The sequence below is a fragment of the Symphalangus syndactylus genome, chromosome 5, assembly GCF_028878055.3.
Source record: "Symphalangus syndactylus isolate Jambi chromosome 5, NHGRI_mSymSyn1-v2.1_pri, whole genome shotgun sequence".
Classification (NCBI taxonomy): domain Eukaryota; kingdom Metazoa; phylum Chordata; class Mammalia; order Primates; family Hylobatidae; genus Symphalangus; species Symphalangus syndactylus.
In genome coordinates this window covers 148911626-148928694 of record NC_072427.2, presented here as the reverse complement: position 1 = coordinate 148928694, position 17069 = coordinate 148911626, and the positions used below count along the sequence as shown (strand labels likewise).

The window sequence follows — 17069 nt, the reverse complement described above, 5'->3', positions numbered from 1 at the left end:
GACCTGCCATTCCCCCTACTGCCACAGGAGGGAGGCAGAGGCTCCTGCATCCTGAGCTGTAGGCGGGTGCCCTGGAGCAGAGGGGATCTCTCTAGCATTGACACCATGACACCTGAATGTGCCTGGGACACTCTGCCACTGCACACCACCTCATGTCTGAGCGATGCGGTGTACAACACTGAATACAGCAATTGTTGCTTCTGTGGGAAGGTGGCGACAGATAGGAGCATACCCCTTGCCCTGGGGAAACAAATACATCTCATAGGGAGACACACAGCATTAACACCAATGGACATGCTGGGTACCCACTAGCCCAAGTTCATCCGCTGTGTGCAATGCTAGGATAATGGGTGACAAAGTAGCCAGCAGTTGTGGAGAAGCAGGAAGAGTCTGAGAGCCACTTTGAGTGTGAAGTTTGGGAGCTTTACTATGCAAAAGCAGGTTTGCTTTGACAGGCACAGTGCAACCTGGGTGAAGATACTGGACAGGTAGGCTTCTTGCTACCTCTAGATAGGCCAGAGGGTCACCTGGCCTTGCCCCAAGTAGCATCCTCTGGTGTGACATCACCAGCCACCCCTGATCTCTCAGCATCAGCCTCTGCCCGTCCCACCCCAGAGCAAACCAGAACCACCTGTCCAAGACTCAACTCGCCCCTTTGGTTCAAGCCAAATAAAAATCCTCTTGGTTCCCTTTTCCCATCTACACTCTGTCCCAGACCTAGAGCAACCTCTTCATCTATAGGCTTCCTTCTCTAGTCTTCCTCCTCCAGGAAGCCTTCCTTTCTTGCAGGGATGCATGCCAAGCACCCCACCCTGCCCTCCAAAGATAACTCTCCATCACATTCCCATGGAAGAGGCATCCAGGTCCTCAAGGACAGTGGCCAGGGTTGAGAAGGAGGGTGCTAAGGGATGGGCTGTGCCAGCCCAGGCTTGATGGAGCAGGACGAAGCATACCTTTCAGGAGGGGCAGCTGGACATCCTGGCCATCCATGGCAACTCCTCCCCCATGCTTCAGTTTCACAAGGCTGTTGTGCAGGCCAGGCAGCCGGACGGTGACGGAGCGGGTGCACACAGCATCAGGGTCATCAGCACACTGCCAAGAGGGAACACGGGGTGACTTTTCTGCACCCCCTGCCTCTCCAGCACCCCACCCCAGGACCCTCTTAGTCAGAGAAAGGCCCCAACCCCAGAGAGCCTCTGGCCTTCTCACAACCTACAACTCCATTCTCCCAGAATACTCCATGTGAATAGGGCCCCCTAGAGTTATGCAGCAAGAAGGCTTGCTAAGTGCATCCTTGCACGTGCCTTTTCCCAGCCTGGCCCGGTCTCTTAGAAAGAACCATGGGCCTCTGCTTCATCGTGTTCCTTGGACCTACTGTTCCAAAGAGAATCAGAGACTTTGATCCTCAAGGAAAGCCCTGTGCACTCTCTTTGTCCTCATCTTTGCTTCCATCCCTACAGAAAGGAAGCCACACACGTACCATAGAGTTCAGAACAGAAGACGGGCCCTCTTTGCTCCCACCCCAGCCGTCCCCAGCTCCAAACATCAGAGGGTTAGTTATGGGGGCAACAGGCTAGACCCGAGGAGGATGCTTCGCCTTGGTGGGGAGCTGAGCCAGCCCTGAGGAGGCATTATTGTCAGGGCAGGATGCCTTCCCCCAGCATCTAGGGAGACAGGGGATGGGCTGGGTTTCTGGATGAATGAGGGGCTAACTGAAGTCTGGAAGAGACCTCCCTCATGCACAGAAAGCAATGCCCCACGCCTTCCAGGGGCTGCCCACTCAGCCTAGCAGCTATGCAGCACCTTGGGCTACCACCCGAGCAGCCGCCGGGCTGGCAAAGCTCACCTGGACGGTCTCAATGACAATGGAGAAGGAGTGGTCCTGGCAATCGCGGGCCAGCAGGTACTGGCAGATCCCACTGAAGGTGAAGTATCTGTTGTCAAAGCTCTTGAAGTGGGATTGACCTGTGACGAGGCACTCCCCTGGAAAGACACAGAGGAAGGGAGAAGAATGGGAGGTGAGGGGACTTCCCCTGGGGTGGCCAAGGTGGAATGCAAATGCAAGCAGGGCGCCCTCTCCCCAAAACTGCATGGACGTCCTTTGCCCATGCCAGTCTAAGAATGAGTTCTACGAGAGAATTCGGTTCCTGCTCCTAAAACTGCAAGGTGTCAGAGCTGGGTCATTCAGATCGAGGCCTCATTTTCCAGGTGGGGCAACTAAGGAAGGTGACAGAGCCACAGTCAGTAGTGGAATCACGCAGGAACCCGTGCTCCTGCTTCCAGGCTCCCTGCAGCCTCCCCTCCTCCCTCACAGCTCACTGCCATGCCCCATGCTTCCCACTGGCATCAGTGCCACACCAGCCTCAGACTGGTGGCAGTGGAGTGCCTGGCCAGGGGAGGCTGCCCAATAGCACGGGGTTCTCTGAACCTGAGTGTGGAGGGGCTCTGGGACACAGTGTCACCCCTGGAGAGTCCCTGGAGGCCAGGGGTAGAGTAGGCAGCCCAGAGGCAGGATGAGGTGGGAGGGTGTGGCTGGCCAGTCTTGGAGCTCAGCAGTGAAAATGGGGCTCCATCCTCCTCGCCAGCGGAGGGGCGACTCTAAGGCCATTGCTTTCTGTGTCCTCAGAGGGGCAAGCCCACGCTGTGACTCCAGCCAGGGCCAATGGGGAACCAGGAGGCCATCTGCCCATGATCTCACCACCACCCAGGCAGTGCTGACCTCGGCAGCGCCAGCTTCCCAGCCCAGGCTGACACATCTGTGGGTGGGGACTAGGGCTCCCCTTCATCACCCTGCAACCCAAAGCCCTCAACTTGTCCCCACCCTAATTCCCACACCACCTCCCCCATGCCCCAGCCTAGGCCCCATACTTGTGGCCCAATGCACCTCCAAACTGAGATCACACATCCTGGAAGGTGTCCTGGCACGGGGAGGCCTCTGCCAATGTCTCCAGTGATTCTCCATCAACCTGCCTGGCTTGAGGCAATCCCATCTTCAGGGCCAAACGTGGACCATTAAAGCTGAAAAGGGCATCTGGATCCCTTCCCAACCTCCGCTATATATTTCCTCCACCTGTTCTCATCTTTGCTACCTACTCCACAGAAAAAGAAATACATATAGAGAGAGAGCATTGCCACTTGGTGAAGGAGGAAGACTTTTCCCACCCAGCCACTCTACGGTGCATGCGTGAGTTCCTTTCTCTAAGGATCGAAGCAAAGATGAGGACACATAGAGTGCACAGGGCTTCCCCTGAGACCCTCCAAACAGCAGAAGCTTGGCTGTCTACAGCACTACCTCAGCCTCCACCTGAAGTACCCCCTTTAGGGAACACATGCTAGACAAACGCTGGAGAGACAAATGTAAGAGGGTCCTACAGACCATCCCCTGTGGGCCCGGCTCCAGGGGCTGATGCTAGGCCCTGTCACACAGCCAAGGGGTCCCCAAAAGGCACAGAGAAATTCTAGCTTGTCAAGGACAAGCTCCACAGGCCCTCACTGTCTGGCACTTCATGCTCGCATGTGCCCTGACAGGCCCAGCCAGGGGCCAGGCTAGACTGTGCAGGCTTGGACCCAGGTGTAGGCCTGCCTTTGGGATGTGTGTGAAGGTAGGATTAAGGATGAGGTGCCTCAGGGATGTACACGTCCCTCTGCCTGGTCCCCAGGACAGCGGATCCCTTCCAGGACAGCATGGGTCAGAAGGGCACATGTAGCCCAGAGGAAATTAGGAGAAAGTGGAAAGACCCCAGATCACTCCCATCGGCATGGCCCACCTTCTCCACTGCCCCCTCTAGAAGAGCGGGAGTGAGGGGTGACTGTTCGTGGAGGACAGAGCAGGCCGCAATATAGCGGGGCCAGGATGGTCCCAGCCCATTCTGGATGTGCTGGAATTTCAAGTCCAGTGAAGTCTCAGGAAAGCCTTTTTGAACTGACCATTTTTCAGAAATTATCATCATTCTACAAACACAGTAATATGGTCATTTGTGTCAAATGTCTTGACCCCAGGGCAGTAAAAATGGGGGGAATTCTTCCCCCCCGCCTTTCTCTGTTTTCTCAAGAGCACTCTTATCTAAGTAAGAAAATGGACTTCTGTCTTCTTTAACAATACCCAGGAAAAGAAGGGTCAATGAGAAATGTGCAAATATTCGAAAGGAAAACTTTCAGGGCCAGCATCTAATCCTCTCATCTGATTTCCTTCTCTGACCTTCACTGACTTGTGTTCCTAAGTTTCTCGCAAATCAGAAGTCTAAATATTATATTTAGCTTATCTCCTCGGTACAATTGAGGAACAGAGCCACAAACACAGGAAAATGGGTGGGTGAGCTGCCAGGTAGCAGTTAGCTACGGGAGCTAGAATGTCAGCCAGAACTATGGGCCACGCGAACACGCTCACCCATCCTCCACCCAGGATGGGACACTAGGATATTCCCAACAGTCAGCAACAGGCAGCCCCCGACGAACAGCGGGCCCACCACTAGATGGAGATGGGCACTAGAAGTTTGGCGAACGAATGAAAGGCAGGTGATTCCTAAAATAGCATTAAAAAAAAAAAAAAAAAAAAAAAAAAAGAACATCCAGGCTGGGTCGTCGTGGCTCACGCCTATAATCCCAGCACTTTGGGAGGCCGAGGCGGGGCGGATCACCAAAGGTCAGGAGTGCAAGACCAGCCTGGCCAACATGGTGAAACCCCATCTCTACTAAAAATACAAAAATTAGCCAGGTGTGGTGGCAGGTGCCTGTAATCCCAGCTAGTCGGGAGGCTGAGGCAGGAGAATTGCTTGAACCCAGGAGGCAGAGGTTGCAGTGAGCTGAGATCACGCCACTGCACTCCAGCCTGGGCGACTGAATGAAACTCTGTCTCAAAAAAAAAAGAAAAAGGAAAAAAAATCCAGAAGTTAAAGCAGATCCACTTCTATGTGAATAAAGATCCTCCCTCATGAAAAACAAAACAGAGGCCGGGCGCGGTGGCTCACGCTTGTAATCCCAGCACTTTGGGAGGCCGAGGCAGGCGGATCATGAGGTCAGGAGATCGAGACCACGGTGAAACCCTGTCTCTACTAAAAATACAAAAAATTAGCCGGGCGTGGCGGCGGGCGCCTGTAGTCCCAGCTACTCGGAGAGGCTGAGGCAGGAGAATGGCGTGAACCCGGGAGGCGGAGCTTGCAGTGAGCCGAGATCGCGCCACTGCACTCCAGCCTGGGTGAGAGAGCGAGACTCCGTCTCAAAAAAAAAAAAAAGAAAAGAAAAACAAAACAGAAGCTCTCATCTGATGGAAGCACATTACCTCTTCTAAACAAACCCTTTGGTTCACAGTAGTGAGCCCTGGACGCGGCTGCCCTGCTCAGACCATTTGTTTCCCCGGCCCCACAACCCTCTACCTCCCAAAGCCTTCCCTGCAGAAATGCCAACCCACAGGCCTTTAGCAAAGCAACTCGGACTTCCACCAGACGCAAATTGTCACCAAAGCCTGCAACATAATCTCTAGCAAACGTGCAAGATGCATTTCTTTTTTTTTTTTTCCTGAGACAGAGTCTCACTCTGTCACCCAGCGTGGAGGGCAGTGGCGCCATCTCGGCTCACTGAAGCCTCTATCTCTGGGGCTCTCATGATTCTCCTGCCTCAGCTTCCCGAGTAGCTGAGATTACAGGCATGTGCCACCATGCCCAGCTATTTCTATGGGTTTTTTGGTTTTGTTTTTAGTATAGACAGGGTTTCACCATTGGCCAGGTTGGTCTCAAACTCCTGACCTCAAATGATCCACCTGCCTTGGTCTCCCAAAGTGCTGGGATTACAGGCATGAGCTGCCACGCCTGGCCCAAGATGCATTTTTTTTCTTTTTTCTTTTTTTTTTTTTTTTGCGTGTCTGTGTGCGTGTGTGTGTGTGTGTGTGTGTGTATGACAGGATCTCTGTCACCCAGCAGGCTGGAGTGCAGTGATGCTATCACAGCTCACTGCAGCCTTCATCTCCCAGGCTCAAGCGATCCTCCCGTATCAGCCTCCCAAGTACCTGGGGCTACAGGCACACACCGCTATGCCTGGGTAATGTTTGTATTTTTTGTAGCCATGGGGTTTCACCATGTTGCCCAGGCTGGTCTCCAACTCCTGGGCTCAAGCGATCTGCCCACTGAGCCTCCCAAAGAGTTGGGAGTACAGGCATGAGCCACTATACCTGGCATAAGATGCATTTCCAAGTGCTCCATGGAAACCATCTCCTTGATTGCTCCTACGAAGTGCTCGTTATTATCCCCAGTTTACAGATGAGGAAACTGAAGCATAGAGAAGTTCAACTCATCCAAGTTCCCAAAGAAACTGAACAGGGATCTGAATACGGGCAGGTCTGTCCAGCTGCAGAGCCCAGAGCCCTTGATGCCACCTAAAACTGCCTCCCGGCTTGGCTCCTACCATTTCTCATATGCCTGATGTCATTCAAATCCTCCTCCAGGGGCTGCGGAGAAGCTCTGGCCTGCTCCTCACTTTACAAGCAGAGCCAAGCATATCCCCTCCAGAACCATACTGACTATTCTTCCCATCAGAAGCTCTACCTGCAGTCATCACACTGGGAGCATCAGACAGCCCCACTGCCTGCTGAGTCATGGCAGGGTGTGGAAATACACTCGTGTGCGTGGGTGCAAATGGACCGGGAGGCAATGATCAACAAAACTCCCGAACTAGAAAAAGACAGTCAGAGCCAGGGCTGTGAGAATGCAGAGAAGAGCGTAGTGGTTTTGTTGGCAAAATATCAAACCACTTGGTAGACAGAATTGACACTGTTTATCTTTTCATCAAGACATCAAGAGAATGTCTTACATCCTCAGCAAAGTCATCTTCTAGATTTTGAACTGAAGACCAGAGGACTGTATTGTCTGCCCCAGAAAACAGTCCATCATGTACATAGTGGGTGTTCAAATAGTACTTGGATGAATGGACAGTTGGAAGAATGATGGATAGAAGACCCACCCTCCAGCAAGTACTTGTTAAGACTTCCTAATCTGGTGGTTACAAACATCTAAAAAAACACACACACAATAAACTGAATTCCTAATTCCATCCACTGTGGCTCACAGATCTCATACAATGAGTGCTTATTATTTAGATGTTAAAAGTGTTTCCACAGGTTAATTGCAGCAACTCATATGTCTTCCAAAGAGCTCCTTTAGTCTTGGACATGGTGTAATTATGTTCTGTGGAGCACAGATATCCCTTTCAAGAGCAATCTTTTCTCCTTCATGCCTTCTTCAAGGGTTACACAAAAGATAACCTGGCTGGGTGGCCATCTCTTTGCAAGACCAACTGATCTAGCCCACATCTAGTTCCAGAATTTTCCCAGTGTAGGGGGTACTGGATAAGGTCCTGAGTCATCCTAAAGCCTTTAATTCACAGACCCTAAATACAATCCCAGGTATCCAAGCTCAACCCACTTCAGGCCACCAAAGGTTAGGACTAGGAAGGAGAAGAAACGGAAGGGAAAAAGTAAGAAGTCAGGCAGTTGTGAGTTCCAGCCCTGGCTCTGCCTCGTAGCAGCTGTGTGACTTTGGGCCAGCCATTTAACCTCTCTAGGTCTGTTTCTGCTTTCCTAAAATGAGAATAAATTGCACCTGCCTCACAGGTTGTAACCAGAAAGTGTTTAGCACAGTGGCCAGCACATAGAAAACACCACGTGAGTGACCACAGAGGGCAAGGTCTGAGGTCATTAGAAGGTGGGGCAGAAGGGAGCTTTGAATGGGCAAGGTTTGCAGTAAATAGAAGAGAGTTGGGGCCAAACAGAGGAGAAAGCAAATGGCAGAGATTGCTCAATAATTTTTCCTAAGCAGATTTTCCAGGGCAGGGACAGGATGGGAGGAATCATTTGGTGACCCGGTTTTCCTAGCTCTTGGACCACGCCATGGTCTTCATATTAGGCATTCTGGAAAATTCCATTAGAACTGTCCCTTCAAGCCTAAAGAATTACCAGGCCCTTCTACCTCTTAATTTTCCAAAGAATTTGTATCCTCTTTGTTTAGTCAATCATGACCATACAGCCCTTACAGCTCATCAACCTTAATCCTTTCAGCAAACAGGTAATAAGGACAGACAATAACACCTGAACGCAGGTGCATTCTCCCCTTTCAGCTGTTGCAGGGCTCCCACCTCTGGCCTGTGAATGGGTTAGCATAGCCGGTACCTGAAACCAGAGCTGGGGTCATGTGGTTGCAGCCAACCTGTGCAGAGAGGGCAACTTCTCGCTGCCTTGAGGTGTGGCCCTCCCTGTCTGGTAAGAGAGGAGAAGACGCCTCCCCATTCAGAGAAGGAGGAAGAGAATGAGCGGCAGGTCGCCTACCTGGACATTCTTCATTGCTGCAGATCCACTGGCTGTTTCGGCAAATGCTGTTGGGGAAAAAAGCACGGGTCATTGGTGGTTCTGCAAACACAAGGGTATGCAAATGGATTTTGAGCTCATGGTAGTTATCACAGTCCCCAGACGAAGGGATGTGGGAGAAGAAAGGAGCTGGTGCTAGCAGAATCTTCATAGGGTTAAAACCGTACAGGACAGAGCTTTGGCCACAAAGGAATCTTAGAGATATTACCCAGGGGAAGAAACCCCAACAGAGAAAAAGAAGAAAGAAAAAAAACTACCTGATCCCCCTGAAAATCTACTCAGATACCAAGAAGTCAAATTCCTACCCCACACACAGTGAGTGGCAGAGAGCAAGACAGCGATATGGAAATGGGTAGTTCCCAGCCCAGAAGTGTGGTGGGCAGTGGCCGACTGAGAACCTGGGGGCTCAGTGCACACGGAAGGCTGCTAAGACAGCAAAGGGAGGAGGCCTGGGGACCAAACGAGTTGTCCCTGCTGTGCAGGAGACTGGCAAAGCCAGCCAGAGGTGACATCCAGGGGTTCTTCTTGAGATGACAGAAGCCAGGCTGGGCCTGGCCTACTGCAGGGACCAAGGGAGGGTAGACTGGTGTGAGTTTCCACTGGCCACTGCAACTCCCTACCACCTAGCAGACGAGAGATTTCAAGGAGAGAAGGACCTAAGTGCTGCTTAGTGATACAGCCCTCCTCCAGGGGCAGAGGATCATTTATGAAAGCATAGTTTGGAGGGACAGCTAGAGATGATGTCTGCACGTGAAGGATCCTGCCCTTCCTGACCTCCCCGTCTTCAAGGCTTATTTATCTGTAATATACTCTTTGCTCCCCATCATTGCCTGCCACACCTGTCCCTAGCCCCCACCAGTAGCCTCCAACTCAGTCTCTTCTTTCTGGGCATGGTCCAGGTTCTTTTCCACCTGCCACCACCCCTGCTGACCCAGCTTCCCTCCCCAGTCCCCTGGGCAGGTCTCCCAGAGCACGCTGCGCAGCCCCCATTACCAGGTGTTGCAGTCTCGAGAGAGGGAGGCGCCGGGAGGGTAGCGCTTTCCGGAATGCATGCAGGGACACTCGGTGCTCTCCACGCAGAGGCCTTCATCGAGGAGCTGTCCCTCTGGGGTCAAGGGCATCAAGACAAAGGCCTCAACATTGTCATTGCGTCACTCATCCCACAACTATAGAATCCCCAGGGGCAATGGTTGGGCTTCTTCCAGGAAGCTCAAAGAACTTGTTCTGCGGTGTTTATCTTTCACATAATGCAATATAAGGAAGGGAAATTCCTCATCTCCATTATTACAGATGAAGACATGAGTGAAAGAATTTTGTTCCAGGTCATCCAGTAGGGGAGGCACAAGTCTGGGCTTAGGGCTTCTTCCAGGAAGCTCAAGAATGTGTGTGCTGCTTCCCTTACACATTAATGCAACTTGAGACGGGGAAGACTACTCACCACCATTCCACAGATGAAGGAAGGGGGTCAAGAGTTTTGTTCAAGTTCTTCCAGTAGAGAAGTAATGAGTTGAAACACACAGGACTCACTCTCAATAACTTTTTTTTTGAGACCGAGTCGCGTTCTGTCACCCAGGACGGAGTGCAGTGATGCGACCTCGGTTCACTGCAACTTCTGCCACCTGGGTCCAAGTGATTCTCCTGCCTCAGTTTCCCAAGTAGCTGGGATTATAGGCGCGCACCACCACTCCCAGCTAATTTTTGTATTTTTAGTGGAGACGGGATTTCACCATGTTGGCCAGGCTGGTCTCAAACTCCTGAACTCAAGTGATCCTCCCATCTTGGCTTCCAAAAGTGCTGGGATTATAGGCATGAGCCACCGCACCCAGCCTTGCTCTCAGAAATTAAACAGGGGTTTTCCCCAAAGCCCACCAAGCCTCCCCTGAAAAGACTTTCTAGTGCAGAGCCCTTTTTCAGCTGAGCTCACATGGCAAGCCCAGGACATCTTTTTCCCAGATCGGTTCCCTGACACACCTAATTGAGAAAACAACTCAGCTCAGATGGGCCACGACTTCCCCAAAGAAAGTTACTGTTGGGGCCCAGGCCACCCTCCAATTTCCCTCAACACAAGTGCATTCATGGATACAGTACAACACGACAACGTACATTAAAAATAAAGACCAGCTCAATCCTGATCATGCTGGACAAAGACATTTAAAAACTTAATAAAAGGCTTCTGATTTCAGCAACAGGGAGCAAACACAAGTGGCCTTCATCTCGCTTCCTAAAGCCAAGGGTGCTGGCAAGGTCTCCGATCTGTAAATAAAGTGGGAAGTTCATTACCAGGGCAGCTGCAGCCATCCACGCATCGCTCCTGACACACTTCATTGATGTGCAGGCTCTGGCAGGTCCTGGTGCAAGGGGACACACACTGCTTATACTCCATACCAGCAGGGCACACTGGGCCTGAAAAGGAACATCAAAGGGGTCTGCCCAGAGCAGGTCCCACTGGTGCATTATCTCACCAGCCACGCCGCAGCCCACTCTGAGTGCTCCCCTCTGACTTCAGGCTTCCAGGGCCATCTCGGCCCCAGTGAGCCATGTGCCCCCCCTCCTGAGGCCACCCCTTCCTTAGATGAAAATCTTCCATTTTGTGAGGCCTTTACCAAGACCCATCGGGGGCACCCAGGACCCCCACCCTTCCCCTTGGTCACCTGCTCTCCATGAACAACTTGGCATTCTTTTCCTCCCCTTCACCTAAAACCCTTTCAGAGTGACACCAAACTCCTCTAGGCTCAAAACAAGTGGCCTCCTAGGACAAAGCAAGGAGCCATGGTGCCCTCTATCCCACCCCTCCTCCTTTTCCCCATGAAATTGGCCCCAATCAAATGCCCCACCCAGCACTGGGCACATTTGCCTGCATGGTGACAGTCATTCCATATTTATTTCCACTCTGCCGCAAGGCTGCCTTCACAGGTATCACCTAAGCACTCTCTGTTCTTCCCACTGGAACCAGCTCCTCACTGCAAGGACAGGCTCTCCTACTTCCCCTCTCTACCCTGTAGCTGAGCGACGCTCAGGCTGACTGAAAGACCGCAACACATAAGCACTCTTTTCTGGGCTTTCTGACACCAAACTATTGCCCCTTAACCTTTCTCCAAGATACATCAGGTATCTCCCCTACCCTACGTTCACAGACCTAAAAAAAAAAAAAAAGAAAAGAAAAAAAAAGCTACTCGGCTTTACAGAGAAGAAACCAGCTGCCAGCATCCTCCTTCCTCACACCCCCACCGCAGGTGGAAAGTTCGAATTCAGCAGCTATTTGCCACACACTGAGACACACGTGTGCAGTGTAAAGATGTGGCCGGCTCCTCTGTCTCATCTGTGGAACCATCGCAGACTGCTTATCTGTCTGCATGGCTTTTAATCACTGGAAGGGCTGGGGAAAGAGGAGACTTGTTGCAAGGTGACCTCAGAAGTCCCCACTTAATCCTGATAATTTGGGGACAGTGACCATAACTAGGCACCCATTGAGACTGGAAGATGAAACACACAGCACCACGAGTAAGGTAGGAGGGATAGTGGTCATTAGCCTGGAGAGAGGAGGCTGAGTTAATAAAAGAGAAGAACTCAATCAATGCTTTCTGCTCTCTCAAAGATCACCACACACAGACAGGCAGGTCAGCGCCCTGCTCCTCATCAATTCGGGCAGGCAGGCGGTGAAGACAAAAACTGAAACCGCAACTGCCAAGATCTTGGTGGGAAGCAGAGAACACTGTGTGAGTGCAGGGGTCGGATTTCCTGAGGGAAATCAGGGGTCGCCAGGGGAGGCGTGGGGGCGGGACAGAGGCAGGGGCAGGACATGTGGCTTTGGGAAGCCCGTTTGACAGAGGGCAGGAGCCATTCAGGAAATGGGTCCGGGACATGTGGCTTTGTGGTCACTGGCTGGCTGGGTGTGGTAAAGCCGCACGTACGTGACACAGCCCCGAAGTGCCCTGAGGGACACCACCCAGGACAGACCCTTCATCCCCTGCAGGGCAGGACGGGGCAGGGGGCCGACTTACTGCACGCGCTGTGGTCAGTCCAGCCATACAGCACCATTCCCTCCTGGGCACAGGTCCGGGCGTACTCCAGGTAGGCAGGGCAGGTGCACTCCAGCCCCCCAGCACACTCACACAAAGTCTTCTCACACAGGGCCACGAAAGGCTCGGGGTCCACCAGAGGATGGCAGCGGGCAAACACCGAGGTGCTCTTCAGAAGCTGGCACTGCTCCCACAGGCCCTGCAGGAAGAGGGGCTGCCTCAGCGGTAGCTCCCTTAGTGTCTCCCTGAGTGTGGCACTGACACTTAGCCCTGCTAGGGAAACCAAGGCAGCTCCCTCAGCACCTGGGACAGGCTGGCACCAAGCAGATGCATGTGTTCAATGCACCAGCCCATTGACCAAGGAAAAGATGCTGGACCCGTGCAATGTGAAGTAGACCAAGGCTAAGGTTACATCCTAGACTGAGTCCTGGAAATGCAGAGTCCAAGGCCCTGGATTGCTGTGGTGGGCAGTGTCCTAGGAACGGACAGAGGATGGAGAGAAGCACAAAGAGCAGTGGCCCTGGAGTTGGCCTGGGTGGCTGCAGAGTCCAGGAATGCTGTCAGCATCGGTTCTGCACTGACCTGGTCAGCTCCCCTCCCTGACCTTGAATAAGGGGGATGGGACAAGGGGCTTTATATAAAGTAGAGATTCCTGGGTCTCACCCTAAGGGATCTGAATTCAGTAGTTTGGGGATGGGGTTCAGCAAGATGGTTTTTTTTTTTTTTTGAAACACTCCCCAGGTGATTGCTGGGGCCAGACGGGACCAGTTCCCGTCAGCAACAGCATGCGCTGATTCTGTGGAATGTCCCAGACACACTGCAGCAGGCACGAGTATTCTTGGTTCTACCACTTTGTTGATGCCCTCATCCTGATAACACAGGCAGCTTTGGAATTGTCGTCATTTCCTACTTCTGCTCACTCACGAGGATAAACGACCCTACATTTTACCTAGAAACATCTCTCCATTCTATATGTTAATGACTCTAAATACACCTTTTTCCCACAGTGTAACATCTCTGAAGTTGGATTGCATCTTAGGATGGCTATCATATTTGAATTGGTAGCCTTTTGTTTCTGAGCGATACACAGAACAATGGTGTGTCTTAGAATCCATGATGTCTTTCTTAGCTTTGGCACAACACAGAGTCACGCATATATATGATCCCCATGATTTCTTTCTTGCATAACTTCTTGGATGCATCATGCAATACTCTCTGACTGACAAAGCTGGGAGTTCACGAAAGAACTTATGATCTTCAGCTAAAAAGAAAAAAGTGCAAGAATATGTCAATGGAAGGACTGAGTCCTGAAGGGTAAACTGGAGCCAATCAGTGTTTGGAAAGGGGACAGTAAAAAAGAGGAAAGAAACTACCCGTTTTGAGGAGAGGGAAATTTAATCAGCTCGAATTGTACCAAGGGTCTCCACAGCAAGCCTGTGTAAATCTACAGTCGGGGCCAGGGGCGAGGCCCATGGGCCTCCTGCTTTGCGGTGCCACAGAAAGCCCACAGGAATAGAAACCTGACCCCATCTGCTCACCGTCCTCGAAATCCAGTCTGGCAGCACAGGGATGTTGGTCCTAAGGAAATCAGTGTCCTACCCCCAGTGCCTGGTGCTAGAGCCCTGCCCCTTGCTAGGCCTCCACCCACTCCACCATCAAAGCCAAGCAGGCAGGCCTGGAAAAGATGCTCACACTTGTAATCCCAACACTTTGGGAGGCCAAGTCGGGCGGATCACTTGAGGCCAGGAATTTGAGACCAGCCTGGCCAATATGGTGAGACCCCATCTCTACTGAAAATACAAAACTTAGTGGGGCATGGTGGCGCATGCTGCTAATCCCAGCTACTCAGGAGGCTGAGGCAAGAGAATTGCTTGAACGGGGGGCGAGGGTGGAGGTTAAAGTGAGCTGAGATTGTGCCACTGCACTTCAGCCTGGGTGACAGAGCAAGAGCCTGTCTCAAAAAAAAAAAAAAAAAAAAAAAGCCAGGTTCTCTTTGCACCTTAGGAAAGCACCCACCGGCACGGGCTGCTGAACTGCAGAACTGCAGTGGGCAGGCTCATGGGGACAGCCATCAGCTGCTCTGCGTCTCAGAGCCAACAGCAGCCCCTCCACGGCCCTGCCTTGCCCAATCCCCTTCTGCCGGGCGGGCACCCACTGTGTGGCTGTGAAAAGCCTAGGCCTAAGGACCAGCTCTGCCCCTTACTGGCGGTGGGGACTTAGGCAAATCAGCTCACCTGGTCGGAGAAGAGTGTCCCAGAGTGAGAATGACCTGTGGAAATGACCAGTCTCAGACGGCCTGTTGGGGCCGTGTGAAGATGCCACAATGCCAGCACCACGTAGGCCAGCCAGGAATGCAGGCCACTGTTGTGGGTCCCGGGACCACTCAGGTCTCAGGTGCTTACATGCAGCCTTTCATTGGTCACCCTGAGCATTTTACACAAGAGGAATCTGAGGCTTCTGAAAGCAATGACCAGGGAGACGGACAGAGGTGGGCAGGCCTGCCTTGGCCTCATCATGACTTCCACAGCCCCAGATTCAACCCAACGTCTTCCCCATGCTAGCGTGTGAGCTAGGCTGTTTACTCAACCCCTCCTCCTCTGCAAAACAGGGGAGAATAGTAACAGTTCCTATGTGACAAGACGGAAGACTTACCTTAATAAATGACGACCTCTATCATCATCATCATCATCTTCATCATCTCCTGGCCTCCAGAGAGATCCCTCCAGCCACTAGGCTTACCCTCTAGAATAGTGAGCAGGTCCCCAGCAGGGGAGAAGGACACCTTTGTCCTTTTCGCCTTATCTCCATCTGCCTGGGCTATACTGAGACCCAGCAACATTATCACTTCCTAGTATCTTGGGTGCTCCTTAGGGAACAGAGCGGCTGCTTGTATTCATCTTTTATTTGGGAAGTTCACACCCCTCCAAAACAAAGTGAGTTTCTAGTAGCAGGGAGGGAACCTCTCTTCTTTGCAATAGGCAGAATTTCCCATCCTCACTGCCAAGTTGGGGCTCAGGGAAGGAGACCGAGGCCTGTGTCTTTCCCTCCATTCTGCCATGCTGCCTACCCCATCAAAAATGTCATTCAGGGAATTAGGTCACTGAACTAATGCAGTGCAGATGAGGGTGTCCCAGAGAGGGTCATGTGCTCAGGCTATTGTCTAGCCTTTTCCCTACCCACAATTTGAAACTAGAGAAAACCTCAAAAAGGCACTCCCTGGGGTTTTCCTGGTCATTGCTATGACTGCTGCCATCACTTGGGCAGTAGCACAGTGGCTCGGAGCAGTCCCTGCACCACAGGACTGATTCCTGCAGGCACAGGGACCAGGAACCAGTGATTCTCACCAGCAGGATGCAGTACCAGCCAAGGGAAAGAAGAGACCCAGGAATCCAGGCACCCTCCCCTCTCAGAGCCGTGACGAGACACAGCCCAGCATGGCCCATCTCCAGCATTTCCAGATCACTCTTTTCCCACTCCGAGGGATAATGGGAACAGCACTCCAGCACATTTCCTGGGAGGTCCCTGGAGGCATTAAATGGCTTATAGAAAGCCTTAGCAAGAAGGGTGTTTCTGATGATTTGCCTGCAGGATGGGAGTAGATTTCTGCAGAAACAGCCACCTCCCTTCTTAGAACAATTCCTTTGGCCTCCACTGTGCAAACTTCTGAAATCTGCCTAGGGTTTCTTTCTTAGCAGAAACGAAAGATAAAGTCTGTCCTCCCATTTTGTCCTTCAGTCTTCCTCTGGTCAGGCTTGGCCTAAACTTGGTCCACTTGAGTGGGCACAGTCTGAGAGCCGAGCAGGACTTGCAGAGGTCTGCCCAGCACCCACAGCTGGATCCGCACTCACCTGCAGCCATACCACACAGCATGTTTAGGTGGCTATCTCTGCTGCTCCCAGCTTCCCTGTCCTGCCACAGGTAGCCCTGCCAGACCAGACCAGGTCCTGAGACAGGACACAGAAATAGGTCCAAGGGCCGGGCACGGTGGCTCACACCTGTAATCCCAGCACTTTGGGAGGCCAAGGTGGGCGGATCAAGAGGTCAGGAGAACAAGACCATCCTGGCTAACACGGTGAAACCCCGTCTCTACTAAAAATAAAAAAAAATAAAAAAATTAGCTGGGCATGGTGGCAGGCACCTGTAGTCCCAGCTACTCGGGAGGCTGAGGCAGGAGAATGGCACGAAGCCAGGAGGCAACGCTTGCAGTGAGCTGAGATCGCGCCACTGCACTCTAGCCTGGGCAACAGAGCGAGACTCTGTCTCAAAAAAAAAAAGAAAAAGAAATAGGCCCAAGGAAGAGTTGGCATCTTGTACTCTCAGGCTCGTGGCAGAGTCACTGGGAGGCAGGTAGTGACCAAAACATTCACTCAACAAGCATTAGCAGTGTGGCCTCTGGGCCTCCAGCAGGGTGTCCAAGCCCATATAAAATGCAAGTCTAACTATGTATGTCCCACCCTGGCTGACAGGGCAAAGCTCTAGCTCATTAGGAGACAGCAAAGCCAGGAAGCTCGCCCTTCATGATCTGACCCCAGCCTGGCTCTCCATCCTCACCCTCCCTGCTCCCCGCCTCACACACTGTGCCAGGCTCAAGGAATGCAATAGAAAGCAAACAGATCCCCCTCATAAAGCCTAGCGGGGGAATCTGCCCTCTGCCCATCCCGTCTGCCCTCCCACATTTCCCCCTTCTTTGGACCCCACTA

The 17069-nt window shown here is 52.2% G+C and overlaps 1 protein-coding gene across 1 annotated transcript in view; it reads right to left on the bottom strand.

Moving 5' to 3' along the window:
• VWF (von Willebrand factor) overlaps positions 1 to 17069 on the bottom strand; it is a 180302-nt gene that overhangs the window by 118518 nt on the left and 44715 nt on the right. The window contains exons 7-12 of the mRNA XM_055280967.2: positions 12352 to 12568; positions 10631 to 10753; positions 9344 to 9455; positions 8312 to 8358; positions 1847 to 1983; positions 954 to 1092 (exon numbers count right to left, since the gene is read on the bottom strand). Coding sequence (XP_055136942.2) covers positions 954 to 1092; positions 1847 to 1983; positions 8312 to 8358; positions 9344 to 9455; positions 10631 to 10753; positions 12352 to 12568 — 775 coding nt within the window. The remainder of the gene's footprint in view (positions 1 to 953; positions 1093 to 1846; positions 1984 to 8311; positions 8359 to 9343; positions 9456 to 10630; positions 10754 to 12351; positions 12569 to 17069) is intronic.